Source organism: Cupressus sempervirens, chromosome 8, assembly GCF_028749045.1.
Source record: "Cupressus sempervirens isolate cs-2001-9-10 chromosome 8, ASM2874904v1, whole genome shotgun sequence".
NCBI lineage: Eukaryota > Viridiplantae > Streptophyta > Pinopsida > Cupressales > Cupressaceae > Cupressus > Cupressus sempervirens.
Genome location: NC_143125.1, coordinates 83,239,216 through 83,259,290, shown reverse-complemented (window position 1 = coordinate 83,259,290; position 20,075 = coordinate 83,239,216). Strand labels below are relative to the sequence as shown.

Here is a 20,075-nt window from a genome sequence, read left to right as displayed (position 1 = left end):
AACAAGGCAGGAGAAATAAATAAAATAAGCAGCAGAGATAGTCATCAGACAGGAGCATCATCTACTGCAGATCAAGATGTGATAACACCTTCAATCGTCATGGAATGGATACAAATGGCAATATATTTCACAAACTTTTTGTAAATGAGCCAGCTGGGAAAAAAGAGAACTAGAGATTGTTCAAATATCTGAAGGAAGTATTACTCACCATTGGTGCACAAATACAATTATCAGGACCTCCACGATCTGCTGCCAAAATTTCTAACCAAGTCCAAATAGTTTTGCACAATGATTTTTCAATAAAACTAAATAGAAAAGGTTGCCCTTTGAAGATGTATACAGTTCGTTGAACCACAAAACTAACAAAGTTAAAACCTCTTATTCAATGTCAAGGTTTGTTTCGTGAGTAAAAAAACAAAAAAGATACCATTGCCCTTTGTAATATATTCCTTCAAATGAGTGCTCAACATAGCAACAAAACATAATGTGTGGCTGAAGTTGACTTTCTCGCCACTATATCTATTGCAGAAAACTTATTTTCCTATTATTGGTTGGAAATGGTATTTTCTCACCAGTACCAAGTATTCTATGGAATAAGCAATATTGACTGTTGCTTGATTAAAGCAAACAACCCAATCCAAAATGAACATTACCTGTAAAGTAAAGAAACTGCCTGATATTCCAAGGTATAATATACGAGAGGAAACCTTAAAATCTGGTTCAATAGGAAACTATTTTATTCACACTTCACAATAGGCTCGGACAACCTCCACAATTGGAGCTCGGCACATTGGACACTTTCCACTATTGTGAACCAATTCATTTGCACACTTCGAACACGTGCACATGTGACCACACCTGAAACAAATTAGTGTTTTTAGCTATGATTTCTAACCACAACACGAATATCATATTCAATGGATTTAGTGATACTAACTCGTGGAAAATGTCACAAGCAAATCCATAAAAAAATAACATGAGATGGATTAAAATTATAACCTGTACAATAGGGAATCTATTTGCCTGTCACAGCAAATACAGCATATGCCTTTCCGGACTGCAACCCACTTTGAACCATCAATGATTTCCTCTGGGACATCTGCAATATAATAGAGACTCCAAGTAATTGTTAGAATGTTCACATACCAGACATACATTAACTCCATTATTCACAACTATAAGAAACTATACTATTAATCTCATCTGCAGAATGTACAACATAAAGATGACAAAGATAACTATAAAGAAAGAGATCGGTAGTTTCATTTGCTAAGATATCCATGAGAAATAGTTTCTGAGATTGTGTAGTGTGATTTATTTTTCGCCTTGATATATCAATTGAAACAACCCTAATTTCATGTGCCTGCAAATTCTTGAATATTCAGTGGCCTCACTGAATATGAATTTTTTGCATGCTAATAATTTATTTGAATAAAGACCAATGAGTGATGCAGATGATAACTTCACACCATGATCAAAGCCAATGCCAAGGTCAAAACTATGGTTGATGTCAATGTCAAAATTAATCTCCCTCCAGGTTGAGACCTACCACCTACACAGTTTTGCATCTATTGCCACAGCACCATTTATGTTAGCACACAATAGCATGTATCCAAGATCTCGTACATTAATTCGTCTCAAGAAAGAGTATCTGTTCATCTTCCATTATAACTTATCATTCTTTAGAACCAATTAAATATTTTCATACATAAATTTAGTCCGATAGAGAAGATGCATATCTCCTTCAAGGAAATGTCATGTACAGAAGATAATATATAATTAAATTCTGCTAGATTAGTATAAAAGTTCATATCCATTTATTTTTTTTTTTACATCTTCCTTGATATTTTTCAATTCTTGTTCCAATCCTTTTACCATGTGTGTTCTTTTACATTAAGTATAGTCCACTTGTCAGATTCTATGAGGAGCTTATTTTCCTCTTCCTCATAAGAATATCTAAATCTGAAATTTTTGGAAAGATGGGCCTAGTTTCTGCCTCTGAATTGGACACCAAAGAGCATATGGTCCCTTCAAGGTAGGAAAAAAACTAATTTAGATAATGTCGGATGGACACGAGCATGGGTACACATATGAATATGGATATGGTACCTGGAAATTGTTTAAAACCTCCAATATGGATATGGCTAGATGCAGCATTAATATAAAAACAAATATAAATTTATTCAACATAATTTTCCAACTTATTAAAGAAGATTTTCATTACTTAAAAAAAAATATAGACACAAAAATCCTACATAAATAAAAATAACTATAAGCTAATTTAACACTTTACAATATAGAAAAAGTATAGATGCATTGGAAGATAACCAAAAAGATTGGTCGCTGAAATAGAAAAACATTTTATTTGTCTTTCTCATTTGGTCTAAGGATTTATTTATACCAAAAGATAATTTACAATTTACATGAATGAAGTTTTTTTAAACTGAATTTGGAAAGATTTAAAAGGTTTATTGGGCACACATGGGTACAGTATTAACATGTATCTGAGCTGTGTTTGATGCGTATCTGTTGCCTCATTTACCAACCTGCCAATATTTAAACATTTTGCACTAAATCAGTTATCCAGTTTATCTGAAATGTGTATTTGTCAAAAGCTTTTATGCGGATTCATCTTGAATCTGTCATCTCCAAGCTTTTTCACATACAAATTTGTCATGACCCATAACCCAAAAAAGAAAAATTTCAATATTCATTTTTGAGATTTCAATGCTTACAACGTTGTGAGGATATATTCAATATTATATACATATTGAAATCTTATCTGTGATGCCTGCCATAAATAAATATCAATTGGTTAGAAGGTCAAGAATTTAAGCCCAAATGTATTCCCAGTAAAAAGTTGTGAAAGGGGTAGAAAGAATTGAATAAATTTAACTCAAATCACTTCTTGATACTTTAAATTGAAGTTGTGCCATATGAATTCACAACTCACAACTAAGTTGTGAATTTGAAAAGTCAAAAGCTAAGTGGTGAATTTGGAAAGTCAAAAGCAGTGCATTATGCAAATTCAAATTCACAACTCTAACCCAGTTGTGAGTTTTTAAAAGTGAATACTGGGGGGTTGTGGATGGTGAAAAACGAAAAGTGGAGGTAAGTTAGAATTGTAAAAAGTAAATGTCACACCCATAAGTATGCACTGTGAAATAAAAACACATAACTCATAACCCAGTTATGAGTTTCAAAAGGTGAATGCAAAGGGTTAGAAACGATAAATACTAAAAAGTGAATGCACGTGATAACTTGTGAGTGGTAAAATGTGGATGCAAAGAAACTGAGTTGTGAGTTTTGGATTTTTAAAACATAAAATTTAATATAACTAACATCTGAGTTCTTCAAAGACTGTCTATCAAGGCAGAGATGACTTCCATAACCTCTGTTCGTGTACACCATTTTGTAAAATCTCTGAAAGAAATGTGGTCTCATGTGCACCACAAATGCAGATAAAGCATAACACAGATTCATTGATGAGGATTTAAGATTTTGAACAAATATTCGTAGCAGAACAGAGACGCATCTTAAAATCTATACCAACATTTTCTTGTTCGTCTCAAAATAAAGGCTTTGAGATAGTAAACTGGTGGCATCAAAGCACAAAGGATTTTTGTAAAAGTTTATAATTATTCAGTACTCCAATTAGCAGCATCAGAGCATTAAGGAAAATGTTTTTTGCAGAAATTTATAATTACAAAATACTCTGCTTTTATAGACAATCCAGCAAACTGTGACTATGCAGAAGAACTGTTTGACTCAATGCCACAAAGAGATGTCATCTACAATGAATGGGCTTGTTAAAAGGTTGGAGAAACTTTTGAAGAACATTTGGGTAAGTGTGAATCCAAATTCCACAATCTTTACGATCTTATCTGGCATGCCAATATGGGAGCTTTTAGAACAGAGTAATGGGTGTCGATCAAAGATTTAAATAAGACATACCAGATGCATGTGACCTATGAAATCATTGGCAAGGCATGTGAGTAGTTTACAGACTACCCCAAAGATATGTCGTATCATGGAATTAATGATTGCAGGATGCGTGCGAAGTGAAATTTTTCCATGAAGCTATCGGAAGTTATGAATCAATGAAGCGCTCCAAGACACATGCATGTAAAATGGGGAAACAGAGAGGCCACACATAAACTGTTTGACAAAATGTCTCAAAGAGATGTTAAATCAAGGAATGAAACAATTACAAAGGCCGGAACAAGTCTTGTGCACCATCTTAAACAATTCCTCAAAGATCAAAGAGATGTCACCTCATGGAAAGCAATGATTTTTGTTTTGCATTGCACTAGACTTTTTGAAAGGTGAATCAAATTAGAATAATCATTTGAGAACTGCATATGGACATACATTGAGGGCATGATGAAGGGAATTATGTTAGATATCAAAAGTAGAGATACTCTACTAGATTTATAAAGACAAGATGTGAAAGCATATGCAAGGTAGTAGAAATGTTTTACAGGGTGCCTCAGAAGGTCAATTAATTATTTTCTTTTGTCTAGGTACCTAGATAATATGTCTACTAGTCTAGGAAGGGTGTCTCAATGAATTCAAGTATTGCAATGTTTAAAGAGAACCAATGCATAGTGAACATAATTAAGCCAGCATATATAATACATTTAATTTGTTTAACAAAATATTTCAAATAATAGAAGGCTGAGCTATGTCAAATTTTGGTGGAAATTGCCCTTGTAGATATGTACGCAGAATGTAGATGGATTGAGAAGTTTATTAACCAAGCCTTGCCACTATTCTCTAGTGTATAAGCACCCCATGAAAACACCTCAAAGGAGCATAATTGAAGACATTTTGTTCAATCATGTAATAGAAAGTGATAGGATAAGTTTTTAAGTCAATAAGGCCCAAGTTGTAAGGCCTTTGTCCTAATTGCATAGTTATAACTTATAAGCCATCAAGGGCAATTGGTCCTATCGGCCCATAGGAGTGTAGAAAACAGTTAATCTAATGTGTAGTGGTCATAAGTTAGCCATAGGAGTGCATGGATAAAGTTACAAAACCTTGGAAAGGTTGATTGGCAAAAGTTGGAAAACTGACAACAAAAGTTGCAAATGTTGTGAACTTAACATAAAACTTTTTGGCTAATTGAATAGACATCTTCCTATTGCGATGTTGACCCTAATCAGAATCGGAGGGTAATTTTTCCCACTTTATTCAGCGCAGTTTCTCCCCATATTATTTATACAGGGGTTTGAGGGCAATGCCCTCAAGATGGGTTCAAGAAGCAGCTCCCCTTGCGGGGGTTTTTGGGAGTGCTGCCCCCAAAAGCTCAACTGACTTTATCATTGTGAACGGCATTAGCTACTATTTTTCTATTGGACAACTTATTCTAACACTAATTTGTAAGCAGCAAAAAGCTTGTACAAAATGGCGTAGGGTTAGAAATTTCATACTGTTTGATGAGATTGTAGCTTCTTGTAGCAGTATTGCGTTGTAAGGGATTATAAATTGTAATCAAGTTGTAATCACTAGATAACAATAATATTGGACTCGTTATTTGGTGGACATTGCCCAGGGATTGGGTAAGCCACATTAAATCTTTGTGTCTTGTGTTCTCTTCTATGTGGTCTATTATTTTCTAATAATGGTTATATTTGCATGTAACCATTACTTTTGTCTCTTTAATCCTAACACTTCCAAACAGTCACCTAATTTGAAATCTGGTGGGAAACCCTTTGGGAAACATGTATTAAGTCATCTTAGATCGAATCCAAGGGAAGACTGTTGTTTTTGCAAAGTTTTGGTGTTTGAGCAATCAAGGGGACCGGTGATTTTCTGCAAATCTGATGTTTAATTGTTCATTGCTTTTATATTTGATGGTGTAATGCTTTAGTGTATTGGATTATGTAGAGACATGTTCTAGCTTTCATTTGGATGTAATTTGAGGTTTTGAGGTGTCTAGATTGAAGAGATTTGATTAGTTTTGTCTTTGTAGGTCTGAAAACCTGGTTTTTCAAGGCTTTGATGAGAAAAATGTCCTTATATGACACTTTCACCATTGGAGTCTAATGACCTATGGAAAAAAGGTAGAGGGAACATTGCACTATGAGAATCTAAAAGAATTTTGCAGAAACTCGCCGATCCCTAGAAGTACTAGCAAGCCCTAGGAAGGCATCTACATGTGACCGCCCAACAATGAAATGAAAAAAGTAGTTGTAAATATGTTTTGGGTGAAATCTGAAGGTGAAATTGGAGATTTGGTAGTTTGATGGATCTCTTGAGAGATTACAATGATTAGATTGGAGAAAAGCCAAGTAATCAAGGCACTTGCTTTGTAAATTAGGCCTTGATGGCCTATTTAATTAGGTTTGTACGGACGGTCAAATTTGTGACTCTTAAATTTGGAGACAAAAATTATAACTTTGGAATTTTGTGCAAATCAGGGTATCCAAAACTACAATCAGTTGGATAGGCCCTTCAAAAGACGGTGGAACTATTTGGTCAAAGACCCTCTAAACAAGGCTAGTAGTAGTATTTCGTTGTTTCACAAGACTTAGAAAATGCACTATGCAAAATAGGGAAATTGCGCATTTTCGTGACCCTTATAAAAGTACACCTATGAAATCACGAAAAGCATAAAGTTTGAATGCTAAGTTACCAAATTCTCTCCTGGACCTGAGGAGATCCATTTTCAATTCTCAAAAGTTTGATCCTTGTCAATTTTTGTAAGAAGTGTGCCACAGAGACCGAATTTTGTTGGGAATTATCTGAGAGGAATCCAGGCAGAATTTGGATGACTTTTGGGTGACTCTGGTTTCTAGAAAAGGAACCTAGACAAAATTTCAAAGAAAATTAAGAGAATTTGGTTGAAAACGCCCTATGTTTACTTTTCAAAAACAAAAATTATTGCCAAAGTAGACTTAAGCACATAATTAGATTCAAATCACTAATCATATTTTAATTGAATTAAATGCTACTTTAGAAGATGAATCAGGATGTATAAAAGTGCCACACATCTATTATGGAATGTATGTAATACACCACAAATCATACATACAGCCTAACATGTACAGTAAACTATAGATTGAACTTCATCCAAATCTTGCCTTTCTTGACTCCATCCAATTGATCCAAAGTTGCTTTCTTTGAATCATCTAGTATGATAATTGATGTGTGAAGCTTACAATATGGTAGCAATCACAACCTTTGCCTTAAATGGGCCTATAGCATTTCCTTTTATGCTACTTATTTGCAACAGCAGAATGATGATGATTTACTTGATGATTTTTGATGATATTTGATCAATGATGGTTGATTATTAATGTTGACAATATTGTTTTTTAACCAAAACATTGACATCGTGATGTATTTTGCTATGCTGCTTTAATATTAGCATAGTGGTGTACAAACTTCATCTTTGTACATGTATATTTTTTCTTTTTTGAAATACTCTTGTATGTATGGCAGACCCAAAACGCATCCAATTCCAACCCAAAAAAAACTGAAGAAATTTTGAACATAGACCTCGAACCCATATCGGTATCTGAATTTGAACTGGCAAATTAGTTTGAATGTATTGAAGGGAATGTGGAGTGAGGATTCCTTCCCACCTTATGTTATTGTTGTAAGTGAAACACACAAATTTCAATTCTTAAGAAGGAATAAGGTAAAGGTGGAAATTTGCATGGATCTTGTCACATAAATGTGACATGTTTGGAAAAATGATTGAGTTTTGAGACACATTGCAGAAGAGATTGAATCTTATAGTGGCTTTTGGAAATTGGGTGGATTGGAAAGAACACCAAGCTTCTAGCTTGTGCCTTTGCATCATATTGGTATCAGAGCATGGGAGAATCTTTGGGGAAGAAGAAGTTGAGTACATGTCAGCAAAAGGAGCAAAAGGAGAAGTTAATAACATGCCTCTTAGGGTGGCAAGTGTAGAACTTGCAAAGAGAATGCAAGAGCAAGAAAAAGACAATTGTTGGTTAATGGCAGAGGTATTGAAGTTTACGGTGGTCCTAAGTGATTAGATTATTGGGACGGGGGTGAATCAGTAAACAGAAAATGAAACAAATTTTACACCTTCTAAACCACAAACTGGTAATCAAACTTGAAGGATCAAATGGAACATCCACGACATGAAATCACTCATAAATTTGACACAAATATTTTGGTTACACGAAAACCCAACTTGGATCATAACCACAGTGGGGATTAGTACCCACAATTAATTTGTAGTCTTCTTAAGTACGCCTTATCAAGAGCGTAACCATGTTAGGAGTTTAGAAAGGCATAGTTGAGTGTCATCCTATTTAGAGGATTTATCTTTAGCCCTGTTAGGAGCTTTCCCCTATTAGCAGTAGCCTTGTTAGAGGACTTTAAACACTGTCACCTTGTCAAAGGACATACAACAAGGACTCGTTAGGATCCACCCTGTCAAGGGATTTAACATGTTGTAACCGTTAGGGAACATCAGAAAGATTGACCTATGAAATAGCAATACCTCTGCCTATTCAAATCCACTTCAGCTCTTTTCCTCTTCTCAACTCACTCTTCTCTCTGGTTGGATTGCACCTTCCACTTCTCACACCAACTAGACCATGATCAACAATATCAAACCTATCCTTCTTTCACCTATTATATTGGTTTTTGCCGCTTCCACCGACTTAACAAAACCCTAAGCATATTACAATTGGGAAATTCAAATATCCTACTCAGATCCAACTGCCATAAGATGTTATCTTATGTTACAAGTCAATCTACATAATTGCACCACCAATTCATAGTATGTGATACCAAGGATCAAACACATTTTGACATGTCATGAGCTTCCTCTAGAATCTTTCCTCACAAACTCAATCTCGATCACTGTGATATCTAACATCACCTCCACATGCATATCCACGTCAACGCTGCTACAATCAAATGACACCTTTCACTAATTCTAGTAAATCGATCATTACTCAAGAACTCATTCTTTGTTAACCTATTCGTCTCTTCTTTAACATGTTTGTCATAGCTTCATCGATCACCTGTCTAACTTGAAACTATCTCACCTATCATTACTCCATCTTGGAAATACTTTTCCTCTATTGATAATGAGTTGCTATCGTAACTAAATTAGCTTCATTGTCTAGTGAACATCATGTGATCATTCCACTCCATTCATCATGGATTTGATAAACCGATCAAATCACCTATCGATTTTCACTAACTACTCATAGTAGTTGCATTGTTACTTCACCAATCATCGCATTCTTCTTTTCACTAGCTGCATCCACTAAATTATACTTGACAACGTACTAAGAACACTAGGGCAATAGTTGACATCAATGACAACATAATAACTGATCATCATGCAATCAAACCATCACTTATTCTTTGCATCATCATGTCATCACTTATTCTATCAACCTTATCAATTATGCCAACAATCTCCCCCTTTGGAATTGATGGCAACACATGCTATACTTTGTCTTGACTTCGTGCATAATTTTTTTCAGCAATTACTCGAAACAAAATGTTTCCACTTTTCTCTTCACCTTACCTGTCCAATTCTCTACAGATTCTCCCCCTTTCACTACACTTTCCTATGCAACTCCATTCGTCCAGGTTCATTTCATAATCATTCTTCATTATCTCCTTTCCTTTCTTTTGGCTTCATCTCAATCTCAATCTGTTTGTCATCTCAATCTCTTCCTTTGGCCATCATCTCAATTCCTCCCCCTTTGACAATGATGCCAAAGGTGTAAGTATATCTACTCCACTCTACTTCTACTTGTTCTTCAACTTCCACTTCTTCAATACACACCTCTTCGCAGTTGCTCCCCCTAAGGAGTAGCATCAATACATCAATTCAAATCTCAAGATGTTCAATGACTGTACTTGCAATGATGCAACATGCATCTTCTTTTAGTTCAAATCAAGCAAGGGAATTACCCCTAACCTGCCCCTTAGGTACTCCAACATATCCTTGGGTAGTAGTTTTGTGAGTATGTGTGCTACCTATTCCTTGGTTGGCACATACTCCAACTTTACTTCCTTTTCTTGAACCTGCTTTTTGAGATAATGAAACTTGATGGCTATGTGCTTCATCGTAGAGTGCATCACTGGATTTTTTTAAATGTTTATTACACTTGTGTTATTACAGTAGATAACCATCGGTTGATCAACCTTTTCCTGTATCCCTTCCAGAATTTGTTTTATCCATATGACCTATGTGCAATTTGTTGCAGCAGCCACATATTTTGCTTTAGTTGTAGACTGAGCTACACAGTTTTGTTTTACTTATCTATGAAACAAGTCTTTCACATAGGAAGAATGCACCACCACTTGCACTTTTCCTATCATCCACATTGCCTACCCAATCAACATCAGTAAATGCACTTAATGCGAAATCACTTTAATGTCCATACCACAATCCATCCTTTTCAGTTCCCTTGAGATGTCTAAAGATTCTCTTGACTGCAATCAAATGTGATTCCTTTGGATTAGAGGAAAATCGCATTACTAGTTCAACTACGTGTTGTATCCAGTTTGTTCTGCACCACATCTTGTAGCTTGTGAACCATGGATCTATACAATGCCTCATCTACTTCCTTTGTGTCATATTCCTTGGATAGCTTGCATCGTGTCATCATAGGAGTACCAATTAGTTTTGAATCTTCTTATCCAAATGTCATCAATAATTATTTTATGTACTTAATCTAACTAATGTATATGCCATCTTTGAGTTGGTAAATCTGCAAACCAATGAAGAGTTTGATCTCACTAATCATAGACATTTCAAATTCCTTCATTTCTTCTAAGAAAGCAATGCTCATCACCTCGTTACCTCGAAAGACAATAGCAACAAACATTTTGCAATCAACAACTTGTTTTCATTTTCTACCCTCAATTATACATTGTTGTATCACTTGTCCTTGTAAATCCAATTTTAATCAAATAAGAATATAACCTCTCATACTTTGGGAGCTTGTTTTAATCCATACAAGTCCTTTTGTAATCTGCACACCATGTTCTTTCCTTCTGAATTGGAAAACCCTTCGGGTTGTTCTATGTAAACTTTTTTTTACAATATACCATTCAAAAATGTTGACTAGACACCCATCCAATAAACTTTGAATCAATTGTAAGCAACAAATGCAAGCAGTATTCTGACTCGTTCAAGTTTGGCCAGAGGTGCAAAAATCTCTCCATAGCCTAGTCCTTCCTCTTTTTCATAGCCTTTGCAAACTAATCTTGCTATGTTTTTTACCACTTCACCTATTTCTTACATCTTATCTTTGAAAAACCCATTTTGTTCCTATCACATTCTTGTCCACAAGTCTTGGCACTACAATCCATGTTGACTATACATCCATCCAATAAACTTTGAATCCATTGTAAGCAACAAATGCAAGCAATATTCTGACTTGTTCAAGTTTGGCCAGAGGTACAAAAGTCTCTCCATAGCCTAGTCCTTCCTCTTTTTCATAGCCTTTGCAAACTAACCTTGCTATGTTTTTTACCACTTCACCTATTTCTTGCATCCTATCTTTGAAAAACCCATTTTGTTCCTATCACATTCTTGTCCACAAGTCTCGGCAGTAGAGTCCATGTTGACTAGACATCCATCCAATAAACTTTGAATCCATTGTAAGCAACAAATGCGAGCAATATTTTGACTCGTTCAAGTTTGGCCAGAGGTGCAAAAATCTCTCCATAGCCTAGTCCTTCCTCTTTTTCATAGCCTTTGCAAACTAACCTTGCTATGTTTTTTACAGCTTCACCTATTTCTTGCATCTTATCCTTGAAAATCCCATTTTGTTCCTATCACATTCTTGTGCACAAGTCCCGACACTAGAGTCCATGTTTCATTCTTTTCAATTTGTTTCAATTCTTCCTTCACGACCTCTACCCTTTCTTCTTTCTTTAAAGCATTTTTTCTAGTTTTTGGCACAAATTGACACAACAAACATGTACTTTCCCTTGCTTGTCTTTTGGTTCATAAACTAGCATTCTTATTACCAATTATTTGATCTGGGGAAGATTTAGCTTAACATACCTCAGTAACACCGATTCTGCTCTTGGAGCTTCTTCAACAGCTCAAATTGGTTCTTGTACATTCTCTTCTTCTACCACCGATTGTGTTATAGCATATTGTTCAATAGGTTGCATGTAATCAAATCCTATGTAGTCTTCCAGCTCTTTGTTACTAGACTCATCATTCTGTTCAGAGTACTCATCAACTCACACATTAGCACTTTCTATCTGTTAGGATAAACCACGGACAGAAATAAAAACTACATGCAAATATAACCAATAACAGAAAAAAAAATCACACAAAAATGAACACAAGGCACCAAGATTTAACGTGGTTCACCCAATCCCTGGACTACGTCCACCAAACAGCAAGTCTGATCTTATTACAATCCAATGATTACAACCTGATTACAGTCCGTAATCCCTTACAACTCAATACCGCCGCAAGAAGCAATTTCACATCACAACATAATGAAAACACCTAACCCTAAACCCTTTTATACAAGTATTTTATCTGTTTTAGGGTTACAACATGTCGGCCATATGTCGGCTACAACGTCGGCCACGGCCCAAACCCCACTAATTATGAAGTATGTACAGTACTTTCCTGATCAGTCACCATAATCTAACACTATCATCTTGTCTGTCCTTTTATTAAAGCACTTGTAAGCTTTTCTCTTCAAGAATAGCCTAGGAATATTCCTTCATCTCCTCTTGAATAAAACTTTCTTGAGAAATCATCTCTTTTGATGTAACATCTACTTCCAAATACTTTGAAGTAGCTCACATATGGTGCTCTTCCATACCATAGTTCATAGGGCATTTTGTCAGTGCATTTCTTCAATTGCACCTGATTCAATGTGTAGACTGCAGTGTTCACCGCTTCTCTCCAAAAGGTTTAGGCTACACCTTTTTGTAACATTCATGTTCTTACACAATCAATGGTTGACCTATTTCTTCTTTCAACAATTCCATTTTGCTGAGGTGGTCTGGGAGGTGACATTTGCCTTTTAATTCCATGTACCTCACAGTATACATTGAATTTGTGTTAAGTGAACTCACCTCCTCTATCTGGTCTCAAACATTTCAGCATCTTATTAGTTTTCTTTTCTACTTTGGCTTTGAAGACTTTGAACATGTAGAATACTTATGATTTGCACTTCAAAAAGACAACCCACCACATCATCCTAAAGTAATCATCAACAAATAGTGTGAAATACCTATCTCCATGATAACTCTAAGTTCCTATGGGAGCACATAGATCAGTATGCACTATGTCCAGAATACCCTCAGAAGTGTAATTCTTATTGATAAAGCTATAGAACTGGTTAACTTTCCAAGTTGACACTCTTTGCACATACCATTTTTTGGTTTCTCTAGATTAGGCAATCCTCTACTACTTTCATCTTGCTTACTTTGACCAAGTAATCAAAGTTGGCATGATAGAACCATTCATACCACAATCAGCCATCCTCAACCTTAGCAATCAGATATTTTTTAATTGTAGAATTCAATCGAAATAAGTTACCTCTTGTCTCTTCACCAATACCGGCCACATCTCCCGTTTTTCCAATGATCCTGCACATTCTTTTCTTGAATTCCAATCTGTAACCTTTTTTATTTAGCTGAGAAACACTTAACAGATTATACATTAGACCTTCAACAAAATAAACATCTTCACATTGTGTTTATCATTTAGCATAATGGTACCTTTAGCTTTCACAATGTACGAACTGTTGTTTGCAAACATTACTACACCTCCATTGCATTCTTCCATTTCAAAGAATTTGTTTTTATCGCTAGTCATGTGATGTGAACAGCCATAATCGATTATCCATTCTTCATTATTGCTCATTGTAGAGAGCAAAGCTTTTTCACCACCTTTAGTAGGAACTAACACAATTTCTTCTTTTTCTTTTCCATCTAAGTCTTCATCGGCAACACCTTCTTCTACAATGTAGCATGTTTTATTGTTTTATTTGTATTTCTTTTCCTTATCCTTCTTTCCCTTTTCGGGTAATGCGACAGAGATATGTCCAATATTTTTACAATTAAAGCACTTCGAAGGTAGGATAGCTTTGTACTTCCCACTTCCTCCAGGCTAAGAAAGTATCACCTCTAATCCTTCATGTTATTTTTCTTCATTTAAAACAAAATCTAAATTATAAGCAAATGAACTACTAGATCCTTTTCTTGCAAGAGCAAGAGTCATAGATGCATTAAAAGCAGCTTCAAACTTAGGCATGTTGTTATCAATGTTACTAAGCTCAAAGGTTGTCATCTTTCCTATCAATGAATACAAAGTAATTGCACGAATGCCTAAAGATGTAACCTCTTGAATAGCTGAGACTCTAATAGCATTTTTGGGTGTCTGGGTTTTTAGAATCTTCCTTACCACATCATCTTCAACAAGCATTCCACCAGCACCTCTGATTGCAACAGCTATATCCTTGATACTTTGGTTGTATTGTTCAATGTTCTCGTTCTATGTCATCCTCGTCTTGTCATTTTTTCCTTTCAAGCTATCCACCTTTTCCTTTTGAACATGTGCATCTCCTCTATAGACTGTCTTCAGTTTCTCCCACATGTCATGAGTTGTCCATGTTTTTGACATCAACATATCATGTACCTAAAAGAGTACTTGCAATGGCCTTCATTGCAGTTGTATGTTCTTGTTTTATCCTTAACATATTAAGTAATCAGCAAATCAAACAACTTTTTCAACTTTTAAACCACTAACCGGTAATCAAACTTAAAGCATCAAATGAAACATCCAACACATGAAGTCATTCACACATTTGATACAAATATTTTGGCTACACGGAAACCCAACTTGGATCAACCACAATGGGGATTAGTACCCATAATTAATTTGTACTCTTCTGAATTGCGCCCTATTAGGAGTTTACAAAGACATAGTTAAGTGCCACCTTGTTAGAGGATTTATCTCTAGCCTTGTTAGGAGTTTTACCCTTTTAAGAGTAGCTTTGTTAGAGGACTTGAAACACTAATTAGATGTCACATCTACCTGTACAGATCTGCTTAATTTATTTTCCTCTTCTCAACTCACTTCTCTTTTCTCTAGCTAGATCATACCTTCCACTTCTTCTCACACCAACTAGACCACGATCAACAACATCAAACTTGTCCTTTCACCTCTTATACTAGCTTTTGTTACTTCTATTGACTTAACCAAACTCTAAACGTATTATAATTGGGATATTCAAATATCTCGCTCAAGTCCAACTACTATAAGATGTTACGTTACAAGTCACTTTACATAATCACACCACCAATTCATTGTATTTTGTGCTCAAGGTCAAAACATTTTGACCTTCCATGATATTTGACATCACCTCCACATGTATATCCACATCACCACAGGTGTAATCAAGTGACACCTTTCACTAATTCTAGTTAACCGACAATTACTCAAGAAGTCATTCTTTGTTTACCTATGCGTCTCTTCTTTAACCTATTTGTCACAGCTTCACTAGTCACCTGTCTAACTTGAAACTATCTCACTAGTAATCATTCCATCCTAGAAATGCTTTACCTCTCTTGATAATAAGTTGCTATGGTAACTTAATCAGCTTCATTGTCTAGTGAACATCCTCTTGTGATTGTCCCACTCCATCCATCATGGATTTGATAAACAAATCAAATCACCTATCAATTGTCACTAGCTGCTCATAATAGTTGCATTGTTGCTTCACCGATCATCTCATTCTTCTCTTTACCAACTGCATCCACTCAATTATACTTGGCAACATACTAACAACACTAGGTCAATAGTTGACATCAATGACAACATAATAACTGAGCATCATGCAATCAAGTCACCACTTATTCTTCGCATCATCACTTATTCTATCAACCTTATCAGTTATACCATCAAAGCATCAAATCCTTGAAGGAAAAGCTTAACAACTTAAGGAGATCTATGGCAAGTAATCATTTCAAAAAAGAAAGTCTGAAGTTTGATGGAGTTAACTATGACAATTGGAAGGAGAAGATGAAGACACATTTGATACGCATAGGTCCAAGATATTGGCTGATCAATAAGAGCAAGAAGGAAGTGGTTGATGAAGATAAGTTTGAAGATTGTACTAAAGGTCAGAGAAATCTGTTTATGTGTAATATGTTTGCCAGAGAAGCACTTTTGATAATTCTCTTCTTGAAAATAAGTATAGTCAGGTATGATCTTTTAATCTAGCTCCTAAGATTTGGAAAGCTTTGGAATCTACATTTGAAGATGATAAACATGCTAGAAAGGTTAGATTGCAGAATTGGATATTTTTAATTCAAGAAGCTAAGATGATGGAAGATGAATCTATAAGAAGTTACTTTGGTAGAATATCAGAGATTTTTGTAAGAATTGAGGCTTGTAAGGGAAAGAAGGATGAAGATGAAATTGTATGGAAGATTTTGAAAACTTTGACACCTGCATATAAGCAGACAACACAGATGATTAAACAAGTTATACCTTGCACAAATAATTTCACAAGAGAGAATCTTCTTGTTAGATTGGAATGAGCTGACATAGGAATGAGACAAAGTGGAGAACTACCTAGAATTGAGATTGCTTTTAGTGCATTAAATGTTTGACCTACATTGAAGAAGACAAGAAGATTGAAGGTGGTCTTGCCTTGCTTGTTTAGAGAGAGCCTAAAGGTACGAAAATCTTTAAATGTTGGACATGTAAAGAGTATGGTCATTATTTTTCTAAATGTCTTAAGAGAGAAAGCATAAGAAGTAGCCTTATAAGCCAAGAAAATGTCTATTTACTACTACTGAGGAATTAGATGCTTGAGTGGAAAGATTTTTGAGTGAAAGTGATGAAATAGGATTTGTTGCTATTAAAAAAGTAAGCCCTGAAAAAGAAGTTAGAGAAGGAAGAGCATTAGTATAATAAGTTAAAAAGAAGAGATCAGATTAGATTATTGATAGTGGTAGTTCTCATCATACGACTGGAGATATGAACAAGTTTATTGAATTCAATAACTATGATGGCGGGATAGCTAGAGTTGGAAACAATGTAGCCTGTCATATTAAAGGAAAAGGATTTATTACTCTTGATTGAAAAACTAATACTAAAGATGTTTACTTTGTTGATGGTTTGAAACATAATCTTTTAAGTGTTGGACAACTAGTTGACAAGGGATATCAGTTGCAATTCACAGAGAAGACATGCATTATCAAAGATAAAGATGGTAAGCTGATTGGTACTGGTATAAGGACAAGAGGTAATGTTTTTTAGTTGGATCCTACTAAGATAACATGTTTAGTTGCTAGGGTGAATGACAATTGATTGTGGCATAAAAGGTTGTGCCATATAAACTTTGATAACATTCTGAAGATTAGTACTACATTTGTTGTTAGAGATTTGCCTAAAAATTGTGAAACCTACTAACATGGTATACAAGGAATGTGTTATGGCCATGGTTACAAGGAAACTTGTCTTCCCCATAAAAGACACGTTTTTCGCATCTCCAGAGACCTCAAAAAAGTTTGGAGACTTAATGATGACGTATCCTAAAGTCTCTCAATCTCCTAATCCAAAAAGTGAAGTCTCCCCCGAAGTCTTCTGAGAAAAAGTAAATGTAAAATATAATATTAAACTATTTTTATGTATTTTAGCCCTAGTTTTAATGTTTTTTAATGCAAAAATTAAGACCAATGACAATTTAAATGATTAAATCAAAACCTTGTGGAGAGATTGATAGTACGATCAACATACTAGTAATAGATACATTTCTAGGTTTTGTTTATTGTACTAAGTTTGTTCATTTTTGTTTGCATATCGGCAATTTAGCATCAAACTATACTCTTTTGAATTTAAAATTTGATGATGATGATCATATGCAATATTTGCAGCGATTATCAATCTGATATGATGATGATCATATGCAATATTTGCAAAACAAGTATGACTATGTGATATAGTAATGTGATTATGTGAGTTTTAAAATATGACTCTATATTAATGTGACATTACTATTATTATTTACTTTAGTCTTTTAGTTTTACAGTATTACTATTTTTTATTTAGTATTAGACTCTTTAAATAATTAAAAAAAATTGTCTGTCATCTCCTATTTTGTAAAATTGTCAAACTGGTACCTGTAATAGTACCAGAAACCTCCAAGTCTCCCTATCTCCCGGTGACATTGGTCATGGCAAAGCAAAAGAAAGGTTCATTTCCAAGCAAGAAGTTTACTACATCTACAAAGTTGGAGATTGTACACACAAATTTGATTTGTCCTACAAAAAGGGCTTTTTATAATGAAAGGTATTTCATGATTCTTATTGAAGATTTCACTAGAATGATGTGAATAGCATTTCTTAGAGAAAAATCTGAAGCATTTGTAGTTTACGATATTCAAGAATAGAGTTGAAAATGAATGTGGATTAAAGATTAAATGCTTGAGTTCGAATAGAGGTGGAGACTTTACTTCAAATGAGTTCAAAAGTTTTTGTGAAGTAAATGGCATTAAAAGACAGCTTTCAGCCCCTAAGACACCCTATGAACTTTGGTTTGGACATGCACCATCAAATTAAGTATTTTAGAAACTTTGGAAGTAAGTGTAACATTAAAAGGGATGATGACATTGGAAAATTTGATTCAAGAAGTGATGAAAGTATGTTCCTTGGTTATTCATTGAAAAGCAAGGTGTATAGATGTTTTAATCAAAAAACTAAAACTATTGTTGAGAGCACAAATGTTAGAGTGGATGAGAAGTTTAGAATTCACGAAAGAATACTGGAATACAATTAGATGAAGAGACTAATCCAAGAACTAACCAAGACAATGTTGAGTTGTTTTATGAGACTGACACTAATTTGCAAAAGGAGATTACAAGTTATGGAACAAAGAGAAGAACCAAGGACTGGACCTAGAGCACAAATCAGAGCTGAACCTATGACACCTAATAAGAATTTGATTAAGAATCACCCTACAGTTCAGATTATTGGAAGCAAAGACAAAGGATTTATGACAAGGAATAAATTACATGAAGAACTATGTTTGTTTTCTCAAGTTGAACCTAAAAGTGTGATGAAACTTGTAAAGATGACTTTTGGATTAAAGCTATGAGAGAAGAACTAGATTAGATTGAAAAGAATAACACTTGGGAATTGGTTCCTAGACCTAAGGATGAGAATGTTATCGGAACGAAGTGGGTTTTCAAAAATTAGGTGAATGAACAAGGTGGGGTTGTAAGAAACAAAGCAAGATTGGTATACAAAGGTTATGCACAGCAAGAAGGTATTGATTATAAAGAAACATTTGCACCTATTGCTCGAATAGAAGCAATTAGAATGTTTTTGGCACTTGTAACTAGCACAAAATTCAAAGTGCATCAAATGGATGTCAAATCAGCATTTTTGAATGGAGAACTTGAAGAAGAAGTTTACATTGAGCAGCCTGAAGGTTTTCCTTTGACTGAAGAAGGAGATATGGTTTGCAAGTCGAAGAAAGCATTGTATGGATTGAAACAAGCACCTAGAGCATGGTATGCGAGATTGGACAAATATTTGATCAATGTCCTTGTACTATAATATAAATGCATTTACCTAGTGTCATCAGTAGTGGTGCACAAGAATCCATCTCTCATGACAATGAATGGAACACCTAGCACTCATTCATCTACTTGATACTCACTGAGGTGAACATAAGGCACCCAAAAAGATTGTCATTTTTTACCATAGAATTGCATTCCCAAAAGGTCAAATTCTAGGGTGATTTCCAAGAACTTCTACAAACTTTCTTCCAAACAAAAACAATTGTGCAATAAAGTAAGACAGGTTACAATATAATTTTTCCTAGATTTGCTAAAATTCCCAATGCGAAGCTTATTGTTTTAATAGCAATGTTATGCCCTAAGTATAGGTGTTAGATAACTCAATAAAATAGTTAAGCATTATTTTCTATATAGAAATGATGATAGAGTAAAACTATAAGTCCAGAGAAATGAGAATGTTGGTACATGATCATGCTTAGGTGGTTTGCTTATGTGCCAAGATAGAAGTAATTAGTGGAAATTGTATGTTTTACCTACTTAAAACTTCCT

At 34.8% G+C, this 20,075-nt stretch overlaps 1 protein-coding gene across 1 annotated transcript in view; it reads right to left on the bottom strand.

The window, feature by feature from the left end:
- Window positions 1–279: 279 nt before the first annotated feature.
- The window catches only part of LOC149541734 (uncharacterized), a 42,325-nt gene continuing 22,529 nt past the window's right edge, over window positions 280–20,075 (bottom strand). Inside the window, exons 7-8 of the mRNA XM_089796861.1 lie at window positions 1,000–1,099; window positions 280–858 (exon numbers count right to left, since the gene is read on the bottom strand). Of these exons, the coding sequence (XP_089652987.1) occupies window positions 741–858; window positions 1,000–1,099 (218 nt within the window). The 3' untranslated portion in view covers window positions 280–740. The remainder of the gene's footprint in view (window positions 859–999; window positions 1,100–20,075) is intronic.